The sequence below is a fragment of the Heliangelus exortis genome, chromosome Z (assembly GCF_036169615.1).
Source record: "Heliangelus exortis chromosome Z, bHelExo1.hap1, whole genome shotgun sequence".
Lineage (NCBI taxonomy): Eukaryota > Metazoa > Chordata > Aves > Apodiformes > Trochilidae > Heliangelus > Heliangelus exortis.
In genome coordinates, this window is record NC_092454.1 from 37,909,026 (window position 1) to 37,933,551 (window position 24,526).

General features: G+C 39.1%; 1 protein-coding gene and 1 long non-coding RNA gene across 2 annotated transcripts in view; one reads left to right on the forward strand and one right to left on the reverse strand.

Annotated features, from left to right (window-relative positions):
* Nucleotides 1-18,868, forward strand: part of GDA (guanine deaminase) — a 30,740-nt gene extending 11,872 nt beyond the window's left edge. Inside the window, exons 6-14 of the mRNA XM_071730161.1 lie at nt 1,930-1,957; nt 3,355-3,462; nt 5,106-5,213; nt 8,573-8,670; nt 9,050-9,117; nt 9,552-9,698; nt 11,289-11,407; nt 12,370-12,397; nt 13,432-18,868. Coding sequence (XP_071586262.1) covers nt 1,930-1,957; nt 3,355-3,462; nt 5,106-5,213; nt 8,573-8,670; nt 9,050-9,117; nt 9,552-9,698; nt 11,289-11,407; nt 12,370-12,397; nt 13,432-13,502 — 775 coding nt within the window. The 3' untranslated portion in view covers nt 13,503-18,868. The remainder of the gene's footprint in view (nt 1-1,929; nt 1,958-3,354; nt 3,463-5,105; nt 5,214-8,572; nt 8,671-9,049; nt 9,118-9,551; nt 9,699-11,288; nt 11,408-12,369; nt 12,398-13,431) is intronic.
* A 692-nt stretch (nt 18,869-19,560) lies between these two features.
* On the reverse strand, nt 19,561-24,526 carry LOC139790084 (uncharacterized). Its single transcript, XR_011723375.1, has 3 exons — nt 24,446-24,526; nt 20,981-21,115; nt 19,561-19,852 (listed from the first exon to the last, which is right to left on the reverse strand). It is a non-coding gene; the product is annotated as an uncharacterized lncRNA (long non-coding RNA).

The window sequence follows — 24,526 nt, forward strand, 5'->3', positions numbered from 1 at the left end:
ATATTCAAAGACATTTTTAAAAAATGAAGTGTTAGTCTTTTGCACTCTGCTAGCATGTGTTTGCCTTCACAAAAAATCCCCAGTTTTTGTAATACAGTGTGAGTCCCACTGAATGGGCCTAAAAGTGGGAGAACTTTGAGATCTGATACTTCTTAAATCTTCAGAATGACCTAAACACCTTTCTTTTCAATCTATCTTGTGCCTCCAACTTCCTTCTCATGTGTTTAATGTGTCTGTTTTGCTAACACATGTTCCTCAGCCTCGGATGAGAGTGAGGCACAAGTATGCCAGAGCTGTCTAGAGAAAAGAGCTGTGTGGATCAGGAGTACTTACCCAATCAGACATGAATTGCAGAAATAGGATAAAAAATGAAAAGGTCTAGAAGGGTCTTCCTTTAAGAGGACAACTTTTTCGTTTTTATTTTTTTAAAAAGGAACTTAAGAAATGTGATCTGTCACGCTGTCAGAAAATACATTACACTGATTTAAATTCTTGACAGTTAACCTCTGGAAATGTTTCTGTTGTATGCATGGAAGTAAAATGCAATTCTGAGTGGTTCATATATTAATTCTAAAATCAAGCCAGGAATTTGAATCTTTTTTTCTGCAAAGGGGGTTGAATAAAAAGCTAGGGAACTGAAATATAGAGTATGTTATATGCTACCAATAGTTGCAGTCATATGGAAAGAGGAGTCCAAGTCTATTCTTCTGTGACAGAAAATGGTGGTTTGAACCTGAGTTTCTTTCCTCATACAAGTAGTACAGAAATCAACAAAGGATAAGGTGTTTTGAGATAAGTATTTCTGTTTTGAAACACTGCTGACACTGTTCAAAGGATTTGAAAAAGAATGAAAAGAGCTGTCTGGGAGGTTTGGATGAGCACTTGAGAGTTATGCTGGTATTAGAGTTTCTGCTCCATTGAGTATTTTATTATTATAAATATTGGGCTCAAACTCCTTTGGTCATTGCAGAAGTTTAGCTTAGGTATCTCACTTCAAGTTGGCCATCTAGGACTGGCTTCAGTACTGTGAATCTTGCCTGCAGCATTATTTTCTTTCCAGTCTGAAGATGTCTGGCAAATTTTATTCAATGTTTGTTGCAACAAAAAATAATGGTTTTTTTTCTGAATATAAATTATGACATATGTGCAGAAATCCTGTCCAGACCCCATCAGCCCATCTCATACTGGTTTGAGGAAATTATTTCCATAGACTGTCCATGGAGCTTTCAAAGAATTTCTTCCTTGTAAAGTCAGAAAAATTTTTATTTGCCCATCTTCATTATCCATAGTAACTGGCTGGGGGGTTTTATAGAGGTACTTAAGGTAGCTTCCTTTATTTAGCACAGTAAATAAATTCATGCTATACTTTTCATAAGGTAGATAATCTATATGCTAACATTAATATAAACACTTCCAGAAAATCAAGAGTCCTGTAAATTAATAAAGACATATAAAACTACGGTAAGTGAGGTATGGAAATATTGCAACAAGTGGGATTTAAATAATAGAATATATTTAATGCTGCAATTTAAATTCATGACCAGACAAATTTAAATGTCTTGTGGGGTTTTTTTTGGTAACATTTTAGATGTAACTTATAATTATGTTTTCAAGGATTTGAATGTAACTTGAATTTGGTTTTCAGTGAAAACACAGAATAATTACCCAGTGTCTAATATTAATTATTGCAAATGAAAAATGTCTGCATATTCAGGGTCAAGCTTCCAACTAACATAATTTGAAGTAATTATCCTGACTTCATTGTGTTGCTTCTTTTTATTCCACCTGAGAATTTGGCCCAGCTTTCTGTGAAAAATTCATCTATGTCTAAAATCCTTAGTAGGGTGTCTAAATATTTTCTATATTTTTCATAATTTATAGCACACAGATGACATATTTATAACAGATTTTTTTCTTACCCTTTTTAAGGTTTGTTAGAGAACTACTGGAAAAAAGGGTAAGTGGAGTTCTCCTGTCTATTCTCTCCTGTGTTCAGAAGGTGCTGTGTGAATATGAGAAATAGTTAATCCTGTTGATAAACTCTTCTGGCTTAGTGACAAATCAATAAATTCACATCTTTCTGTGTAGTACACTAATATCATCAGTCCAAAAGGTCTTCTGCTGCCATGTTGAGAAATAGACTTGTAGCTGTCAATTAAGTTTTGTGTAGCTAATGTTCAGAGTAATGTTCTCTGCGTGTTCTCTACTTACTTTAAAATATTTGGCTACTTAGAAAGGTATTAATTTTCTGTTAAACAAAGGTGGAGGTCAGTCAGTCACTCTGATATATAAATATGTGTAAAAATAGTCGTTACTAGCAGAAATTAATGTTTTTACAGTACAGTCACTGATCCATTACCAAATTGGCCTTTGGGTCAGCACATGTCTTCAGCTGTGTTTCTAAAGAAACTCAGATTTATATTTCTGAGGTAGAGGCAGAGGTTTACACTCCAATATTAGACGTAAGGATCGTTTTCTTATCAGCCTTTTTTTTTCAATGGCCTAATCTGTTGACATTTGTATTTCAAAATATTCAAGAGCAGATGTCTAGAGTTCAATGTCTAGAACATAGGTATCAGTAAAGTAAGTCAGCTAATCTGCTGAAGTGCTGAGTTCATTGTATCTGGGAGGTGGTATAAGTAGCTTCAAACCCATCTACAACATAGTGTCTTCTAGTGGTGACATGTGCACACTGTTGCCTGTGACTGGGGGCAGAGTTGTGATGTTGATTTTAATGAAAATTTTAATCCAGAACTGGAAGGTATAAAGTAAACATCAGTCTTGGTGTCTTCTTCACTGTTTCCTACTGTATGTACAGTACAGCATATCTGGTGCTACCACTAAAATTCCCAGCTAGGGAGTATAAGGGCAGTTTGTTGCTATCACCAGTGGAGAAAATCAAACAACAACAAAAAAGGTTCTGGTTTTACAGAACTTTGCAGTTTTGCATCACTACGCCTTTGATACTCACAGAGAAACTTCTAGTCTCACAGAGGGCCCAGAGAAACTTCTGGTCTTTGATGTGACTTACTTCTTGTAATGTATACTGGACTGTCAGAAAATACAAAAAAGCACCTCGTTCTTCCCCAAAGCCTTGTAAAATCTCAGTGACTTGATGAAAGAGTGCTAATGAAAACAACTTCTGTATTAGGATTCATTAAAACTGTTTTCAGAAATCTCTGTTTCTGTGGTTAAATTCTAATAAAAATAAGAAAGACTTAATTTGAGTTGGCAAGGGCGCAGTAAGCAAGAATTGATGGAGGCAAAATGTAATTGCTGTGTAGATTCTTGTCCTAATTATGGTTCCTGATATATGGATATGGAATACCAATCAAGTCTTTTTAATATTTTCAGTATGCAAGGGTACAGCCTATCATAACCCCCCGCTTTGGCCCTTCCTGCACAGAGGATTTGCTGTGTGCTCTTGGTGATTTAGCACAGGCTCGTGATCTGCATGTGCAGGTAAGCTCTGAGAGATCTGTATACACTTTAAATAGTCTGGATAGATAGAATAAAGACCAGGGAGTTTTTGTAATTTCGGCAAAACACTTCTTACCTTGGACCCTTGTCACATTCCAAAGGCTGGAAACAAGAAGGTTCTTGTTGGATCCCACCAAGACAAAGAAAGATAACACATTATTGGGTTTAGCTACACAACTTTATTGAACACACAAACAGAACGGGTGGGCATTAAGACTATAGTTACCAACATAATCCTATAAAGAGAGACACAGAAAAGAGAAAGGAAGAAAGGGAAAATAAAGCACTACCCTACCCAAAGGTAGAGGGTTGGTGGAATGGGGTACAAGAGAAGGAGAGAGATAACAAGAAGAGGAACATCACTATCCAAGGACCCAGTGGCAACCCATTGCTCCTGTGGCAGAGTGCGGTGGGGGTGTTCCATTGGTCTTGTGGCAGAGAAGAAGGGGTGGCTGGTGGTCCCATCCTATGAAAGGGTACAGGGGTTAGTGTCTCTCCTTTTATGCTGTCAATTTCTTGCTGTGCCACAGCCACTAGCCAATCATTGCTCATCCTGGCTTGGTCTGGAAAGTTCCATGGAACTTTCAACTCCTTTGTAGTTTGCAGAGCCCTGCTAACTATCTCTTTTCAAGTTTTCTCTTCTCTAGCTTCTTCATTCTTATCAAGGTCTTGAGTTGCTTCTTCTAAGGCCTTTAGACTGCTAGAATCTTACCTATTCCCTCTCATTACAATCCTGTAATTTATATTCCTGTGCAGTACTTTGCAAGAACACTGTGACCTGCACAGGATATGAGGAGGCTCATAGCTGGAAGAATGCACAATTCAGTGAGTCCTCATGCATGGTCACTGGGCAACCAGTATTGTAGGTTAGAGCAACCCTTGAGTTGATGAAAATTGCTCTTTCTAGTCTAACTCTGTCATTTGCTATTTCTATACAGAATATATTTCAGTAGATAAAAGGATTGCTTATCTCTCTATCTTATTTAACATTGTTAACAGAGTTGTAGGGTTTCCAATGTTATAAATTTTCTGTGTTTAAAAGAGAGGAATTTTTAATCTTACAGATCTTTTGAAGTTTTAAGATGTTTCTTTTTTGGTTATGCAGTACTAAGCAAAGGTAATTCTAAAGCTTTCCTCAAGGATTTTTGTCATTATGAGTAACATTCATTTTGAAAATACATACTCCAGCAGGAGTACAGGATGATCAGATTTCAATCTGAGACCAGAAATTAATCAACCCACCTGAAGATATGTGGAGCAGTTACTGGTATGCTGCCCTCATCTTAGGGTACACTGTGTGATAAGATGGTTTTCTCATAGTCATACGAATTATTTTATTTGTTATTTAACATTTTCTGAATACCAGGTGGGCTGTTACATCACCAGACTAATTGGATTTCCTAACCAGGCATACCATCTCATATTTGAAGGGACAAATGGAGCTACTTTTAGGGCTCCAAGGTTTTCTTTGATGAAAAGGGAAACCTGAGGACTTGGTCTAACCATAGGCTTTACAGATATTGGTTTCTGTCGTTGTATGTTTGCTCCCATAGGTCACAGAGAAGGTTATGATATCAGGTTTAATGGTATTAGAGCACTCATTTCTATGTATTTTCTTATTTCAGAGTCACATAAGTGAGAATGAAGAAGAACTCAAAATTGTGGAGGAACTGTTTCCTGACTGCCAGAACTACACTGAATTGTATGATAAAAACAAGCTGCTTACCAGCAAGGTATCTGCATAAAAATTTCCCAGCATATCTCATGTTTATCCATATAGATAGTGTGATGATTAACAGTAGTTACATGATAATTTATATTGTTTTGTCAAGGCCAGTGACATCTGGGAGAAAGTAAATTGGTTTCATATTCTCTGGACCACAACTGTTGGTCAAGGTCTCAGAATTTTCGAGAAACCCACACTTCTTATAAGCATTTTAGGGGAGATGAGAAATAAAGGAACTTTATGCTCCCTGATCCATTTTCCAAGGGTCCAAAGAGAACCGGGGCAGAGGGACCAGAAAGAGACTAAGTAAATCAGTTATCATAGAAGCTAGTAATTCTCAGGCAGTACCCTTTATATTATGATACCCTTTATATTATATACCCTTTATATTATAATGTTCTCAAGACTCGTTCTATGTTGTTTTGGTGGGACCAACTTTACTTTTTGGCAGTTTACTTCAGAAACAGGTCTTGTCCTGTTGTTCTGTTTAAGAACCTCACATACAGTACAGTATAATTTACTGTTTGGGCTATCAAAAAGCACTTTGCGCTCATTAGCTTATTTTACCAAGTATTGAAAGGCACAATGACCTGTAGAGTTGAAATTCATTGAAGCTTTGTGCTGGCAAGTTAAATGCAAGCAGATCTGACACGAGCCTACACTAAGTACAGGTTGGAGTGCCAAGGCATGAAATATTAAATAGTGGACAGCCCATGCAAGAATGAACATGAACAACATAATTACAGTCAGAGTGCTTAAGTGTCAGTCAAAATAATGTACAATTTTATAAGAGAATTTTCAGAGGCACAAAAGGGATCTGGTAATGACTTATTTAGAGTCCTGAGCAATCTCTATGGGCTTCTCAAGTATGTCCACAGTATTAACTTTTGTTCTCCCACACAGTCCTGTGCACACTGATTTGTTGTGTCAGTTTACTAAAGAAAATACTGGTTTTAATAAAATACAGGTCTTAAATCTGTCAGGCTTTTGTATGCACAGCACTGAAAACCAGGGTTATCAGTGCTTTCTGGAGCCAGGCTCTTGTTCTCCTGGGAAGCCTTATATTAAACACAAGCATAACAAAACCACAGACATTCCACACCCCCCAACAACCAAAACTAAGACACTGAATTATTTATCTTTATGTTTTAAAAGTATGCTTTTCAGAGCTGTGGCTAAAATAATTCTGTCTTTTTAAAAAGAAGTACAGATCAGCAGAGATACAGTTCAGCAGCTACCATATGTATGTCCTTAATTTAAGATATGGCTATTCTCATTGCCTTTCCAGTTACATTTGAGCTTGATGAATAGGGATGGCAAGGGTACAGGGCTATTAGGAGGTGCTCAGTGGAAACAGTCCCTGTGCTGTTCTGTCTTTTATCAGGAGGCTGCAAGGCCTAAGAGAGCTTCTGCTCTTACTTTGAGGGGTATTTGGCCTATGAGATAATTTCAAGTGGATTTGTCTAGGAATAATTGGATCATATTCTATTAAATATAGAATACTTCCATGTTTTGCTTATACAGCTTGTGAATTTATTTCCAAAGTCATCTATGCAGACCAAGAAAAAAAAGTCATTAGTCAGTTCCATAAGATTATTAAGGAATATTCCATATAAATATATACATGCACACGCAAACATGGTTCAAATCTTTAGTGAGGCAATGGAAAACACGTTAAGGTTGTTTACATCTTCCATTGTATCGGATGAGCTCCTAGTCTCACTACTTACTCTCTTTGCTAGCTACAAAATGTAAGACATATGGTTGCTACAGTGCTAGGGCAACTGGCAAATTCTTGCTTTTGTTCCTTGAAGTTCTCAGATTACATCAGTAACTGCAAGAGTCATCATCATATCTTCTTATATTAATAAAAGGTGCACAAGTCCATGGCATCTAATGAGTTACATCCACAGGTCCTGAGGGAAGTGGTGTATGAAATCACTAAGCCACCATTTATCATATTTGAAAAGTTGTGGCAGTCTGGTTAGGTTCCCACTGACTGGAAAAGAGGAAACATAACCCCCATTTTCAAGATGGGAAAAAAGAGAGATTCAGGAAACTACAGGCCAGTCAGTCTCACCTCTGTGCCTGGCAAGATATTGGGGCAGATCCTCCTGAAGATTCTGCTAAGGCACATGGAAAAGGTGAAGGTGGTTGGTGACAGCCATCATACCCTGACTAGGGGCACATCATGCCTGACAAATCTGGTGGCCTTCAATGATGGGGTTACAGAGTTGGTGGATAAGGGAAAAGCAACTGACAACTACCTAGACTTGTGTAAAGCTTTTAACACTGTCCCATGTGACATTCTTGTCTCTAAGTGATAAATACAGGGATTTGATGGGTGGGCTACTTGGTGGATAAGACATTGGCTAAATGGTGAAATCTAAAGAGTTGTAGTCAGTGGTTCAGTGTCCTCATGGAGACCAGTGACTGGTGGTGCTCTTCATGAGCCTGCACTGGGACCAGTGCTGTTTAACATCTTTGTTGGTGACATGGACAGTGGGAATGAGAGCACCCTCAGCGAGTTTGCTGGCAGCACCAAGCTGTGTGGTGTGTTGAGATGCTGGAGGGAAGGGATGCCATCCAGAGGGACCTTGACAAGCTTGAGAGGGGCCCATGCCAACCTCTTGAAGTTCAACAAGTTCAAAAGCAAGGTCCTGCACATGTATTAGGCACGAATACTGGCTGGGTAAAGAATGGATTGTGAGCAGCCCTGAGGAGAAAGACCTGGGGCTATTTTTTGTGGAGAAGCTTAACATGAGCAGTCAGTGTATGCTTGCAGCCCAGAAAGCCCACTGTATCCTGGGCTGCAATGAAAGAATCACAGACAGACAGTTGAAGGAGGTCAGTCTCTCCACCTGAAGTGCTGTGTTCAGTTCTGGAGCCCCCAACTCAGGAAAGACATGGAACTGTTGGAGCAAGTCCAGAGGAGAGTCGTGAAGATGATCAGATCATCAACTACTAGAGCACCTCTCCTATGAAGATAGGCTGAGAAAGTTGGGGTTGCTCAGCATGGAGAAGAGAAGGCTCGGAGGAAGCCTTACAAGAGCCTTCCAGTATCTGAAGGGAGCCTTCAGGAAAGCTGGAGAGAAACAATTTACTGGGGCATATAACAACAGGACAGGGGAGAATGGCTTGGAGGTTTTACATTAGGAAGAAATTCTACTCTGTGAGTGTGGTGAGACACTGCAGGTTGCCTAGGTAGTTAGATGGAGCTTGGAGCAGCCTGGTCTAGTGGGAGGAGTCCCTGTCCATACAGGGGAGTTGGAACAAGATGATCTTTAAGGTTCCTTCCAACCCAAACCATTATATGATTCTCTGAAATACAATATTGAGTAAATTTGTGTTTCTTTTTTTCTTTAGACAGTGATGGCTCATGCCTGCTACCTTTCTGAAGAAGAGCTGAAGCTTTTCAGTCTCCGTGGAGCTGCAATTTCACATTGCCCCAATTCTAATTTTTCGTAAGTCAAAAAAAAAAAAAAAAAAAAAAAAAAAGAAAAAAAAAAAAGAAAAAAAAGAAAAGAAAAGAATAGGAAAAAAGAATAGTGTACAATTAAATAAAACTATCAATAATTCATTAATATGGTAACCTAAGTCCAGACTACAAGGCTATGAATATGATAGTCCATTCTACCAGACATGACCTATGGGATCAAACATGACAATTTATGCTCCACTTCTGCATGGTATGGTCCAGACTTACTTTTGATCTTTCACTAAAGTCATAAATATATAATGCACATGTTCTAGAAGTTTTTGTCATGAAACAACTCTGCACCCCTACTCTTCCACAACTTGTCTGTGTGTATCATGCAGAACATATTTCTTCTTTCAATCCAGGTTGAGCAGTGGTGTCTTAAATGTGCAAAAGGTCCTGAAACACCATGTGAAGCTTGGGCTTGGCACAGGTTCGTATTTTTACTGTTTCTTTAGAAACCATTGGGAGATACAAAAATATGAATACTTGTTATTTAAACAAGTCATCATGTCTATCTTATGGACCTGCTTTCTTCCCCACACTACTTCTAAAGTACTGAAATCTAGAGCTGGTCCAAAAATGTTAAAACTAAAACAAAAAATGAATAAAGAAAGTTTGTTTCCAGTCATGACAGTAAACTGGGCTTGAACAATTTACCAGGCTTCTGTTACTTCGTGTTGTGCTACTTACTCAACTTTGTATGTATTTCTTTGCTAAGAATTATACTTTCAGAAACATCACTTAGCAGTAAAACCTTTTATATCTACCCCATCTACCACTTTCTTATATTTAATTAGATCTCATAAAAATTAAAACTGGAGAATTATTCCCAACGCTTTTTTCTGAGAGTCTGATTCCTTCTAGATGTTGCTGGGGGATATTCAGCTTCCATGCTTGATGCCATCAGGAAAACAATGATAGCAGCTAATACTCTGCAGATCAATAAAGTGAATGAGACAGGACTTACTATTGCAGAAGCTTTTCAACTTGCCACTCTAGGGGGAAGCCAAGGTAAGAAGAAATTTCTTTGGGATGTACACATGGGGCTACAGCTTCTTTTTAATATTATGTCTTCCTGCCTTTAAGTGTCACTAAATTAATAGACTTACTGATGGCAGAGTGAAGTCCAAAATGGTACATGGTGGGCAGAGATCTCTTTCCGTCTCCCATACCCATACTCAGCTTATTAAAGAAAAGCATTTATAATACTGTTTAGAGTTTAATAATAAAATCTTAATGATTTTTCAGGGTTGTACATTTTCTTTGCAAAGATCCTTAGATTTCTTAATTACTGGTGTTTACATGCTTATCAAACCAATTGGAAAGACTGTTTTTTTCAGCAGCCAACACTTAGAGGAAAAGCTGTGCAATTAGTATAAAATCATGCATCCCCTTTGTCATTAGTTTCTAATTTTGTTTCTGCCCTTCTGAGCTCTCAGTGAAGGATCATGTTTCTGCCTTTCCAGCAAATGAAAACATCACACAAATCACTCCCGAGAAACAAGATATGCACGATGGCTGTTTGAGACACAGTTGCATCTGTAGTATAGAGTTATACAGTATTTTAGTCATTCTGGTTCACTGGCATGTTTTTTCCTGGCCAGTATACACATGCTGATATATGTAATTCAAAGTTTTAGTGGAACTTCAGTGACTCTAGCTGAGAGTAAAGCCTCACATAAGTAAATCTTTATTACTATTTCTGTTAGAAGAAGTTAACTCTCTACCTGGTAAAGAACCGGTGCCAAGTTTTTTCAGCATAACGTTTTTGTAGCTGTCAGAAAACACCACTGGGAACTACCAATGGAAGTCTAAAAAATGTAATGAAAATATCATCAAACGGATCCTCTCAGGAATGTATTTAAGTTTCTGGAGAGTGTAATAGGGAAATAGAGAAGACAGAAAATGAGCAGGAGGCAATAAAATGGAAACATTTTCCCAACAATTTATACTGTTCTCATAAAAAGTAATAATTAAACTGAACTAAGGAAAGGAAAACTTATAAAAGTTATGAACTCCTATATTATTTCCCTTCCCAGCCTTTTTTGCATGTGTTTTATCTGGGGCCTTAGGTTTACTTTGTGATGTGTTTATTTTATATATTAATTCGAGCTTTTTTATCTTTACTAAATCGCATTCAGGAATAGAATCTAAATTACTTCTACACCTTTCCACTCTCCTGACAAGCACGGTTTGAAGTAATTTAACTGAGAGATTCTTTGTTGCAGCAATTGCTTCACTGAGACTCCTAAACACTTGTCACCCTCTTGTGTTTACTCTAAAAATTGCATTGCGCTGGCAAACCTGAAGGAAAATGTGTTGATTTTAGTTGAAACCGGTAGGTAGTCAGAATTCTTCTATCCTTAACAGACGTCCTTCAGAAATTAACCAAAATATTCATGTTTTTACAGAGAAGTTGCTTAAGAGCTCAGATACCAACATACTTACTCACTGTTGAACAGGCGTTCATGTTTTCCTTTGTAATTGTAGAAATCCTTAAGCTTTATTTATGAGCATCTCAGGTAGATTGCCAGGTGCTTCCACACGGTGGAGAGAGACTTATGTTGAAGATTTGTTTTTCAGCATACTTTTTTTCCTCAGTCCTAGGACTAGATGATGTGATTGGAAACTTTGAAGTCGGCAAAGAATTTGATGCGCTGCTGATCAACACCAAGGCTTCAGACAGCCCTTTTGACATGTTCTCTACTGACAAATTTGAGGTAACCAGAACAGGATTAATGCTAAAAAAATTACAGTGACAGGCATAGGGTGTACTACACCCCTGCTGCCTGTGTTTCAGCCCAGAAAGTCCAGTGATTTGGTTTTTTCAGTCTTACTGTCCTCCATGGCAGCTTCATATCCCCAGAACCAAAGATGCATGTAACATTTTTCAAAGCATATTTTGTTAGCCCAAGCTGACAATTAGAGTTAGCTATTTGCAGTGAGAAACAGCAGAGAAGAAAAAGCAATTTAGTTTTATTTAGCACCTTGAATTCAAACTCAAAAATGTCAACAAGTTCCAGGTAAAGGCTAGGTTGTCCTGACCACACTGCTGCTGTAAATTTGAGCACGAATTTGAGATGGTTAATTTGAGCTGAAAACCCAGTTTTTTATGCAAACTTGTAAGCAGTATTGGTATTATGCAATGGGCATGCCTTCTCAGACAATAGACTTTTATGATTGAAAAGAAAAGGTAATCAACAAGTTATCTGAATTTACTGGTGAGGCCATGCTGTCTGTCACTATCTCTATATTCTGAATGTCACTGTGTACTTAGAAATGTGGGTCTGCATGGCATTTCCAATTTAACTAAACCTTTTTAGATGAGTTAGAGATTTTTAGAAGTGCATACAATTTTGTTTTATTTTTCAATAAATAAATGAATATGAGAACTCAAAAAAAAAAAAAAAAAAAAAAAGGAGGACATAGTGTGTTTAGGCATGTATTTTTTATATTCTCAAATTTGTGCAGTGTTTTCTTTCTGAGGTGTGCATCATCCTTAGTAAATGTTTCCTTAGTTGCATGTTTCATGAGAAAACATGCAAATTAAGTTTTTAGTTTACTGTTTGCTGGAATATTAGGAAAAACTATTCTTATCAATTTTTTTGAAGCTTCAAATAATTATGAACTGGGATAGCAGATACTGCTTTCTGAGTTTGGTTTTCTAACTTTTTTTCTATAGGACACTCTCCAGAAGTTCCTGTATCTAGGTATGTTCTGCTCCTCAGCCCATATGAAATTCTCATGTTGTTTCATGCATGAAAAATTTCCTAAATTAACGCGGAGGTTAATAAGAAATTTATTTATACCTAATTAGATACGCATTTGTTTACAGTAATTAAATATATTTATTTGCATTGCATATATACATTAATATGTCACTATTTGTAAATATTATTTGTTTATGTCAATGAAATACACATGTATTTACATTTATTATTATTTATTTATTTATAAATACTGGGTAAGATTTAAGTGGTTTAACTTTTTTTCTTCAGGACGTAGTTAAAAAGTCTGTTTAAAAGGATCAGATGCACCAAGCTTGTCCGATTTATTACAATACCTGTGTTTATTTGCAATATGAGGTAAATCATACTTCACAGTGAAGTAGCATTGATGTGCTAATAACCAGTTGATAACTATCAGCAAACCAGATGCCATGCACAAACAAAAAAGAGTGGCCTTTAAAAACAAACAAAACCCAACCCAAACTATGCCCCTACCCTTCCACCCTCAGGGAGAACAGCTGTTCTTCATAGGACATGGTCTGGATCAAGGGCTGCACTGCCCATTATTCTGCTAAGTAGAGGTGGCTGGTGCTATCTCTCCCCACTTTTGTGTCATTCTCTAATTAGGCTTTTGCCCCTCGGAGAAGCTGGCTGAGGCAAACCAGCTTTACTGCTTCCTGGACCTGAGTCAGTTCAGATACTACGCAGCGATGCATTTTCTCCACAGATATTTATAATAAATATAATATTCTCTGGGTTTAAATCTACTTAAATATATAGAAAACCCATTACACCATTGCAGCGGATGTATGCCATGTTTATTTCTTCAAAGAAAGCATAGGTAGAAACATTAAAACATTATTAAATATCCATTGATCTTTGTGGTATCCATCGCTATTTCTCTTCAAGTAAACTCCTGCAGTACTTGGAAGCTGATTTTTTGGATTACATAATTTTCAAGAACTAAATCAGTGCATAAGTTTATGTGCAAATCTCTGTTTTGACTGTTATTTCAGGTGATGATCGGAATATCTCTGAAGTGTATGTGGCTGGAAAACAAGTGGTTCCTTTCTCAAGTTCAGTATAAATCCACTTCCTTTTTGCAAAATACTCCACTAATCATTCTGCATCTGATTTGGAAAAGATTGATTGAACACAGTGCCTAATTATCAGGAATAACACCTCATTTTTGTTTTATGTTTTAAAACTTGCAGTGTTAGAAATTTATTAGGCCTTCCAAGAGTTACTTTACCAAAATTTTCACAGTTCTAAAGGAAATGGATATTTAAATTAATCAGTAAAAATAGCATGTTTGCATTGATAAGAGATTTGGTAAATATCTTCACTACAGAGGATACCTATTGTTCTTTTTGGTACTGGTGTAGCAAGCATTACAAAGAGCAATGAGACTCTCACTGTCTATAATGCACCTGATTTTAAAAAAAGCCAGTGCTAGTGATTTGATTTTCCACATCATTCATATAATGGAAAAATGCAGTCTCCATATTAACACAAAGTATGGAAAAATCAGTGATATTTTGGCACATTCTGAGTATTTTTCTTTTTTTTCAGGAGCTTTTTTTAAAGTAATTATTTCTTTTAAAGCATTATTTTTTAAAGGAGAAATTAGGTCAGCCTCTTGCAGAACCTTCCCAACCTCACTTACCTCGTCCCCACCTCACTGTTCAGCCAGGATGTTATTATGTCTGTTCTCCTTTCTTTAAGGAAAGTGAGTGGGTTTAAAATCCAAGAGAAATAGGCTATTTCTGGCCATTAGCATCTTCAGCTAATGGCCGAAGCTGGAAATTCCCCCTGGAAAAAGCAGCCAAGCTTTTTCTGCCATTTTGTGTCTCTCAAGGTGGCAACCATAATTCCAGCCCTGCACAATTCCAGGTAAAAAAATGTGTACTTTTTGGTTTTGGAAATCTGTGTGACTTTCTTTTTTTTTTTTTTTTTTTTTTTTTTTTTTTTTTTTTTTAAAGTGTATTTCACTGCATTTTATCAGAGAATTCCCCTCCACTCCCAAGATTACTTTGAGGAGGGGATTGCCTCTTGTTTCGTTTTTATGTTTTTGCAACACAGGGGATATAGGCTCTAATTTTCAGTGTCAATAGAGACAATATTGTAATGAGTTACTATAAACATGTATTGAATATGGGCTTAAGGCCCACTTCAAAATCGTTTGATTTCACTAATGTTTGTTTCCCACTTTTATCTTGCTGCCTGGTAATAGAAAGGCACAAGACACCCCTCAGCTCAAAACACAAGAGAGGTCACTGCTGCAACAACCACAATCTTAGTTCATTTCCACTTCTGAGAGTGTTTGGCCAAACACCACTGATATCTCTCTGATTTTAAAAGCATTTTCAAGGCCTTGTTTATAGCTTTACTGGTGTCTAATACCCAGACACTAACCACATTTAGAAACAAAACAAAAAAAATCAGCTTTTTAAGAATCTTGGAGAAGGAGCTGTGCCTGAATAGTGCCATGGGCTCCTTGCACAGCCTTGCAGTGCCCCAGTCTGGGAGGACTGAGGACCAAGACGGGTAACATTAGATTAAATGCTGAGCTGCTTAGGAGTAAAGGAAAGAAGCCTTAATTTGAAGTGAGAGAAAGCCAGTGGAGGACTTAATTTAACAAATAAAGTGGGAAGTACTTTCAACAGCTGCATCTTAAGTAGAATTGAATGGAGAAAGTTTGTAACTACAGAAAAAATAGTTGAAATGGGGTGTTCTGTGGTAGTCCCAAGAGCTTGTTCAGTGGAAGATGGCTTAGACACAGAAATCTGAAGGTCTTAGGAGATACAGAGGATGCAGTAGCCAAACTTTTCTGAGGCAATTTGTGAAAGGTCACTGAAGATCCTTCTGTAAAGTTTTGGTCTCTTTGGGACCCTGGCTATGTGTAGAGTGCCAAGATATTTGATGCAGTAGGAGAGGATGAATAGATGAAAGTGATTACTGCTGAGACTCGTACCTCTACTCTGTATGCAGCTTCAGATTACATATAATCTATTTCCTTCTGTAAATGTCCCCATTGCATATGCAAGCTAAATAGGTGGTTCAGACTCATAATGGCTCTTTTAGAGGCCTTAGTATATTTGTCATGCAGCTGAGCCTCTAGTGTAGTTTCCTTCAAAATAAACTTAATCCTTGTGTACCAAAGCCAACCTGCAAACAGAACCAAAACTCAATATAGGAGGATGACCGGGAATTCACTTTGAAACACCACTACTGTCTCAAAACAAAATGCTAATGAAGGCTAGTACTTGGACTATTCCCTCTCTGTCTTTATTGTTACAGGATTTAGTAGCTAAAGACAAATTAAAGCATCCTCCTTCCCTTTTCCTCCCACTTCCAAAAAAACCAAAACAAAACAAACCAAAAAAGTCTAAAATTAGGCAACGCAACACTAAGGGGATTGACACAGTGCTACTGACTTAAGATAAAGCCTCTGGAAACATGTACACACAACTGTTTCCAGATGTCACTGCCGGATTGTGAATAGAATCTTTGTTATTCCCGTGTCTTTGTTTAGCACACCATTCAGACAAAGGGAAAAATACGTAGTTTGCTGCAATCTTGCTTGTTGTTGCAATATGCTTAGTGCAGTCTAAATGCAGGTGAGCTGTTAGTTATGATAAAGTGAATGTATTTGACTTAATGTTGTGTGTTGATCTCATTGTGCCACTTCAGGCTTTGATTATTAGTGAAATGCTAGTAAGTATTGCCTATGCTTTATGCAGCATTATATGAATTGTTCATGTATGGCAAGTGGAGTTTTGCACTTTAAAAATGTTGCCTTGGCCTAATGTCTATATATTTATTCTGTGATTTTTGTGCAATCAGAAAGCCTGATAAGGGGAAAAAATGTGTATTTGTTCACTGCACTGAAGACTTTTTGTATTGTAAGTGGATTTCCTTTTAGAAAAAAGTTACATTAGAGTGACCCCATTTAAAAGTCTGTCCCTGATTATTATTGAGTAATAATGGAAAATTATGATTTTATGAAAGCTGATATGAATAGTAGTGTTTTATTTAAACATACTCACAGAAAAATTTTTTTTTAATTTTAATTGTGATTATGCAATGAAGATTAGCAAAAGGTATTAATTCTTGTCAGTTTTACTGAGCAAAGGAGAATATAACTATTCCTGATTATATATTTAAAAAGAATCCTCAAGTCTTGAAAAATAATAATTAAAAAAATCCTAGTTTTAAAAGGAAAAGATGTTAACAACATTATTATTATTAACAACAATATATTAACAGACAAGCTGTTTAGAAATACTGCTTTGAGCATTTCTAGGAATGATGCATAAGAGTTGATAAGGTGGCCAGCTTTTAAAATACTGGATTTGTGTGCACAAATGATGCTGCCTTATCTTTAGTCCTGTATGTAGCAGTGGTTACCTGTTCTCTAAAATGATGGTCTACAAGCAGAAGGTACTTGAATTAAAAAGCCAAGGGATTTTGAAAAATTTTTAAAAGATCTGGAAAAAAATGAATTTGAGAGGTGGTTTCAAGAGTGGTAGCAGAACACTATATAATGCAAAGCAGAAAGAAGCTAGATCAGAGGTACTCATCAAAACAAAATGATCTGTCAGTGAAGATTTAGGTGAGAAATGGTCAGGAAGGAAAATACGTTTTCAGGCAATGTTTTGTTAAATCAGGGACATTGTTCCTTCTGACAGTAACTGAGATTCAACAACAGAGCAGATTTCCAAAGCAGTTCACTTACATTCTTATTAATACAAACCCAATCAAGTGTATCTAATCATAGTGTAATTATATAACACTTTCCAACCTCTCAGCCTCTACTGCAAGATTTAAATCAAAATTACCTGTAACAACTCCAGAAGAAGCCTAATGCAGGAACACATTAACCTCTATCTCCACCTGCCCTGTGAAACTTTTGGCATTGGCCCGGTCAGAGAATGAATGAGTCTGGTTCCGGGGAAGAATCTCTGTTTCTGCTCCTGTGTGCCCCAAATATCATCCCCTGTCACTTATCTTGTGTCACGGTGGTATGACTAAGTCCAAAATTGGAAGATAAGTGTCTGGTGTCACCAGAGAAAATGAAAATAAGTGGTTTTAAAAATCAGGTTGTTTTGAACCTAAGTAAAAATCAGGTTGTTTTGAAGCTAAGTGCCTCACAGAAAAGTGCAGCGTATTTAAAATTACACAAGCACATGCCTAACAGTGAAATTCGAGGTTCAAGGAACTTTGGCCTAAAGCTGGAGGTCTTTTTAGGCCCTTTTACTGTGTGTGCAACAACTCGTGCTTTGCTAAACAGAGAAGCCAGCAAATGACTGCAGCAAGGCTCTCAGTACAAAAAACAGTAATAGCGGCAAAAAATCAGTTCCTGGGAAGCCAAAAGGACATCAGCAACATAAATAACAATCTCTTGTGTAAAGTTAGAAGAACTGTTAGTTTTTCTCAAAAGTCTGAGCCAAGTTTTTGGAGAGCAGTTTCCTGGAAATTTCAGTGGAAATTCTTTCCTGGAAAATGCCCTGACAGTGTGTGTGCTTCAACCAGTGAGGTTCCTGGTAGCCTTTTTAGAGGCAGCCACTTCTGCAGCAGTGAACACAGTAGTCTTGCCTAGACTCACACTTTCTCCCCTGGTCAGGCCTCAGAAGTGTGTATTCGCTTTAATGCTGGCTTTAGACTGTGGTTTCTCATAGATTTGACTTAGTTTGAAAAGAACTATGCTGAATGAGTGGAGTTTGGAGAAGTGTAAAGCTAAAAGGCAATCTTACACCCTCCTGCCTAGCACTTCAACTCAGTAGGTATGTCACATCAGGTAGACTTTACAATGTTTGCACAGTTCTTATGCTCTGTGATTTGGCTAAATGATATGTATCAGTTGGCAGCAATTAAACCCACGCAAGACCAGGACATAAACTCTGAGCAGCTGACCAAAGCATCAAAATGTTTTACTTTGATCTGCACTGAAATCACTGAAGGACTAGCTTCTAGGTGCGTTTGGGTACACAAACTCCCTGGACATAATCCTTCAGTAGGAGGGACCTGTGTTAGTAACAAATGAAAGCTTTGATCTCTGTGTCCTATTTGGTCTTGCGGGACTGGGTTGTGTTTTCCCTTAGCAGCTTTTAAAAAGTGGTTGCACATACTCCTGAACACAGGATATTTGCAGCCCTTGCTTCAAGGTGATCCTTCTTTTGCCAAAGGAGTAAGTGTTTCTGAGTCTGGTCCTTGGTTTTGTGTGCTCACTGCCTGTTGTGCCTAGGCTCTGGTTCTTTCCTTCGTGAAAAATGCCTAACTAGAGTTAATGTTGTTGATCTTATCCTTCATGTTGTACTGTAGTTTCAAGGAAGAGAAATGTATTAGGAAAAATAGTTAATATGATTTCCACTGTTCTGCTTCGTTTTCAGCGTGCTAATAGGTAGTCATGTACTGTTGAAACAAAATAAAGAGGCCTTGTGTTTACTGCAACCCTCATCTCTTGTGTTTATTTTGGATGAGAGAGAAAGGTGTCAATCTGACTGTCAATTAAGACTATGTGTACCATAATACACAACAAAGTGCTGGAGATGTACATAACTCACCTGTTCCTTGGGCAACTTGGGCACACCCACCATAGGAGTTTGTAAACTCTGCTGAGTGTGCATAATGTTATTTTAGGGGATCTTTTCCAAGATTCAGAATTCTTGCAGTTTTTTTACATACTACCAGATTTATTGGCTCGATAAGTCAAAGCCAGTGCTGAAGTAACTTTTTTATTATTTTGTATCTAAGTAGACTATCCTGAAATGCTTTCTTCTTGTGCTTACAGTCATATCTTGCGCATACAGTCACATCTCCTTTAATGTGCTTTTTTTCAGCTTCTTGCTTTTTAAAGGTTAGGGACAAAAATGTTCCCAGTCTAAGCAGTTATGAAAATCATTACATGTGGATTTCCTTGAAACAAAAACTACCACAGGAGGGCCTCTAAGGAGAACACAGTGAAGAGTTATATGCTGAAATTATGAGCAAGTTACTACCAACTTTTGCAAAATTATATGCACAAGAAATAAAGCTGTTCTGTATTTTCATCAACCAACTTATCAGTAGATGTCATGCAAATTAAAGAGAAAAGACAAGTGAAAGAAAACTTCATAAACTACCATTCTTAACAGAAGGGCCTTTTGAGGCTTTCAGCACAAGAATTCCGCAACTTCACGATTTATTTTGAAAAATATCCATAAAAAATGCTTTTTTGACATTTTGCCAGGGTACCAAGTTGGTATTTACCTATTTTAAGTATTATAAATCCCATATGTGAACATAATTTTTAACAGTATAGTAGGTTTGTGAAACAGTTCACAGAGCTGAGATCCTTTGGTTATTCTGCCAGTAAATCTAAAGCTACTATTAGCTTTTTCATTACACTGAGTTCATGCAGGCACAGTGAGCATAAGTGAACACAGAATTTGTGATCTGGGAAAAAAAAAAAAGAGCCATTGAATTATCATGGACACATTACCAGTGAAATTTTGATCAGTCTTCTCCCATACCTATTGAAAATACAAAGACTCATCTTGGTTTGGGATCAAATACTGAATCATTTATAATTGAGCTTAATAGTTCTATAGTTCACGTGTTAAAAGCACATTTAAAATGCAAAACAAAGGTTGCTTGCCCTATGCTTATACTCTGTAATGAGCTCTCTTCCTTCCAAAGTAGTGAGTTTGTGACTGCACTCTTGCATTAGTTCTGATTAAAACTGTCCTTCAGGAATTAACCTCAAAATAAGTACAGAAATGCCATGAAATCTAGATGAAATATGAGCAGTGCCTCATCCTTTCGTATTTTTTCCTAGAGGTACCATTGCAAAATAAAAAATTATTTTTTCTGTTTAGAAGCTGGAAGTATTACATCAGTAGCCAAAGTTTCAACTCTGACCCCACTAAAACAAGTCTCAGCCTCCCAGCACATTGGTGAAGATTCATAGCTGTAGGAAACCCAGCTCCTCTGATAAGTCATACAGAATAGCAATCCCAGCTAGCTGTGGGTGGTGCCAACATTTGTTGTATTAACTTGGTGATGTAAAAACTGTTCTCTGAGCTTTTTTTTTTTTGAGGGGTCATCACCACTGTTGTATTTCTATGGCTTGTGAAACAGCCAACAGCTGTGCCAAGTGCGTGCAGCATTGTCTTGCAACACATCCCAGCCAGCACTGAGCAATCCTCCCTATCCCAGCTGAGGGTTCCATAGGCTGGGGGCATTTCTAGCATTGTTGTACAAAGATTCATAGGTTCTGAGGGGTAACCTGAGGGAAGAGAAAGTTGGAGCTGTGTGCAGAAGATGCTATCACAGAAAGAGAGATTCGCAGATTTTTAAGCTTAACCTTATAAAGAGATGAAGTGTTACAAGCCTCTACTATGGCCCCTGTGGGCCCTGAGAGGGGGGTGGCTGAGGCATCCTGTGAGGCCATGCTTTCATCCTGTACCCACCTGTGAGGCTGAAAGTCTCAGTGGGAGCCAGGACATGCACAGGGCAGGTTGGAGTTGTTCCAGGCGTAGTAGGTAAGAGCAGAATGAAATCATGTACATGCTACATACTCACCACCTTGGCTTGTTGCAGGGGCTTGTTCCCTCAAGCATGATGCTGTTCTGAGCACTGTGGAAACAATTTGGCAGGCCTCTTGGACACCCCATCTCTTAGCCTGACTGCAAAGCAGACCAAACTCTTGCTGCAAGCCTGTCAGAGAGCAGGGAGTTGATGACAGCTTCTGGCACTCCTGGACTAGTATGCCCACCACTATTGCAGAATGTCAGGGATTGGATGAGGCCTCTAAAGATCACTGAGGCCAGAGCAGGACCAAAACCAGGTCAGGTCACTCAGAAATGCATCCAGACAGCTGTCGAAAGTCTCCAGAGAAGGAAACTCCACAACTTCTCTGGGGAGCCTGTTCCAGGGCTCAATAACACTTAAAGTAAGCAAATTCTTCCTCAAGGAGAGGAACTTCCTGCGCTTTCTCTTTAATCTATTGCCCCTCATCCTATCACAGGGCACAAATGAGAAGAGGTTGTCCCTTCCTTCTTGATGCCCAACTCTCATATATTTATACATATTAATTAGAGCCCCTCTCAGTTTTCTCCTCTCCAGACTAAAAAGCCCCAGGTCTCTCAGCCTTTCTTCATAAAGCAGATGTTCCACTCCCTTAACAATCTTCACAGAATCATAGAATCATAGAAAGATAGAGGTTGGAAGAGACCTCGAAAGATCATCTAGCCAAACCCCCCTGCCAGAGCAGGGTCACCTACAGCTGGTAACACAGGAATGCATCCACATAGGTTTTGAATGACTCTAGACTCCACAAGACTCCACAATCTCCCTGGGCAGCCTGTTCCAGTGTTCTGTCACTCTCGCAGTGAAAAAAATTCTTCCTTGTATTTATATGGAACCACCTATGCTCCAGTTTATAACCATTACCTCTTGTCCTTGTCATGCCTGAGAACTTGCCCCTTACGTATTTATAAACGTTGATGAGATCACCCCTCATTCTCCTCTTCTCCAAGATGAAGAGCCCCAGCTCCCTCAGCCTTTCCTCATGAGGGAGATGTTCCACTCCCTTCATCATCTTGGTCACTCTGCACTGGATTCTCTCAAGCAGTTCCCTGTCCTTCTTGAACTGAGGGGCCCAGATCTGGACACAATATTCTAGATGTGGCCTCACCAGGGCAGAGTAGAGGGAGAGGAGGTATACTACTGACCTACTAGACACCCTCCTTCTAATGCACCCCAGGATGCCACTGGCTTTCTTGGCCACAAGGGCACATTGCTGGCTCATGGTCATCCTTCCATCCACCTGCATCTCCACATCCCTTTCACCTATGCTGCTCTCCAGCATCTCGGTCCCCAACCTATAGTGGTGCCTGGGGTTGTTCTTTCCCACATGCAAAACTCTGCACTTGAACTTGTTGGAATACATTAAATTTCTCCCTGCCCAGCTCTCCAGCCTGTGTAGGTCCCTCTGAATGGCAGCCCAGCTGGGGTGTCAGCCACTCCACCCAGTTTTGTGTCATCAGCAAACCTGCTGATAGTACACTCTATTCGCTCATCCAGGTCATCAGTGAATATATTAAATAGTCCCAGTACTGATCCTTGAGGGACTCCACTAGAAACAGACTTCCAAATAGATTCCATCCCATTGACTACAAATCCCTGGCTTCTATCCTTCAGCCAGCTCCTGATCCACCTCACTACCCGACTGTCCAGGCCACACTTCAATTTATCTACAAGAATGCTGTGGGACACAGTGACAAATGCCTTACTGAAATCAAGATGCCTACTGCTCTTCCATCATCCATCCACATGGTTATATCCTCATAGAAGGCTCTCAGATTGGTCAGACATGATTTCCCTTAGTAAAGCCATCCTGACTGCTCCTGATAAGCCTCTTGTCCTTGATGTGCCTGGAGACAGCATCAAGAATGAGTTGTTCCATGACCTCAGCAGAGATGGAGGTGAGGCTGACCAGTTTTGAAGACTGGAGTGACATTTGCTTTCCTCCAGTGCTCAGGCACCTCTCCTGTTCCCAGTGACTTACCAAAGATGATGGAGAGCAGCCAAGCAATGACATCCACAAGTTCCCTCAGCACCCGTGGGTGCACCCCATCAAGACCCGTAGATTTGTGGATGTCCAGACTCATTAGCTGATCCTGAACCCAGCCCTCATCAACCAAGGCAAACTCATCCTTTACCCTGACTTCCTCAGCAGCCTTAGGGGGCTGGGGCTCCTGAGGATCCTCCAGCTGTATACACAGAGGCAAAGAAGGTGTTCAGCAATTCTGCCTTCTTTGTATCTGTCACCAGGGCACCCACCTCATTCTGCAGCGGACCTACACTGCCTCTAGTGTTAGTTTTATCTGCTGTGTACTTGAAGAAGACCTTCCTGTTGTCCTTAACCTCTCTTGCAAGGTTTAATTCCAAGGAGGCTTTAGCTTTCCTAGTTGCCTCTCTGAATTCCTGGACAACAGTCTCATATTCCTCCCAAGGGGCCAGCCCTTCCTTCCACAATCTATAGGTTCTCTTCTTCTATTTAGTTTATCTAGTGTTTCCCTGTTCAACTACACTGATCTCCTGCTTCCGCTTAATGATTTCCTTCCCATTGGGATGCATCAGTCTTGAGCTCAGAAGAAGTTGTCCTTGAACATTAACCAACCATCTTGTGCCCCCTTACCTTCAAGTACCCTGTCCCATGGGATTTCCCTCAGCAATTGCTTTAAGAGGACAAGGCTGGCCTTTCTGAAGTTCAGGGCTGTGATTCTACTTGGAATCCTGTTTCTACCACAATGATCCTGAACTCCACCATCTCATGGTCACTGCACCTAAGGTTGCTCTCAACCTTCATTGCCTCAGCCAGGCCTTCCTTGTTGGTTGGGACAAGATCCAGCAACACTCCACTCCCAGATGGCTCCTCCACCAGTTGCATCAAGAAGTTGTCATCAATGCACAGGAGAAACCTCCTGGACTGTGAATGGCTGCTGAGTGAGCCTTCCAGCAAATATCTGAGTAGTTAAAATCTCCTATGAAAACCAGGGCCCTGTGATCATGAGGCTGCTACCAGCTGCCTGTAGAAGGCCTCATTGACTTCCTCATTGTGATCAGGTGGCCTCTAATAAACACCCACCACAGTATCCCCCACATTATCCTGCCCCTTGGTTCTCACCCACAAACTCTCACCTTGTTCCTCATTTGCCCCTGGACAATACATTCAAGTTGCTCTCTTATGTAAAGAGCAATTCCCCCACCTCACCATGCTGCCCTGTCTTTCCTATAAAGGACAGAACCATCCATGACTACATTCCAGTCATGTGAGCTGTCCCACCATGTCTCTGAAATCCCCACTAGATCACAGCCCCTTGACCTCACATAGATCTCTAACTTCTCCTATTTGTTTCCCATGCTATCTTCACAGCCTTAGGATCCTTACCTTGGGCATCCTCACCTCAGCGTCATCTCAGACATCCTTTTCTCAACACAATCTCAAGGTGCCAAAGATAAAAGTAAATTCAATTCCTATACCTGCACTTCTTCTGATATGAAAGCCCTCTCAAACATGTTCATCTGCACAAACAGCTCTTGGTTGCACTGCTTGGTCTGGGA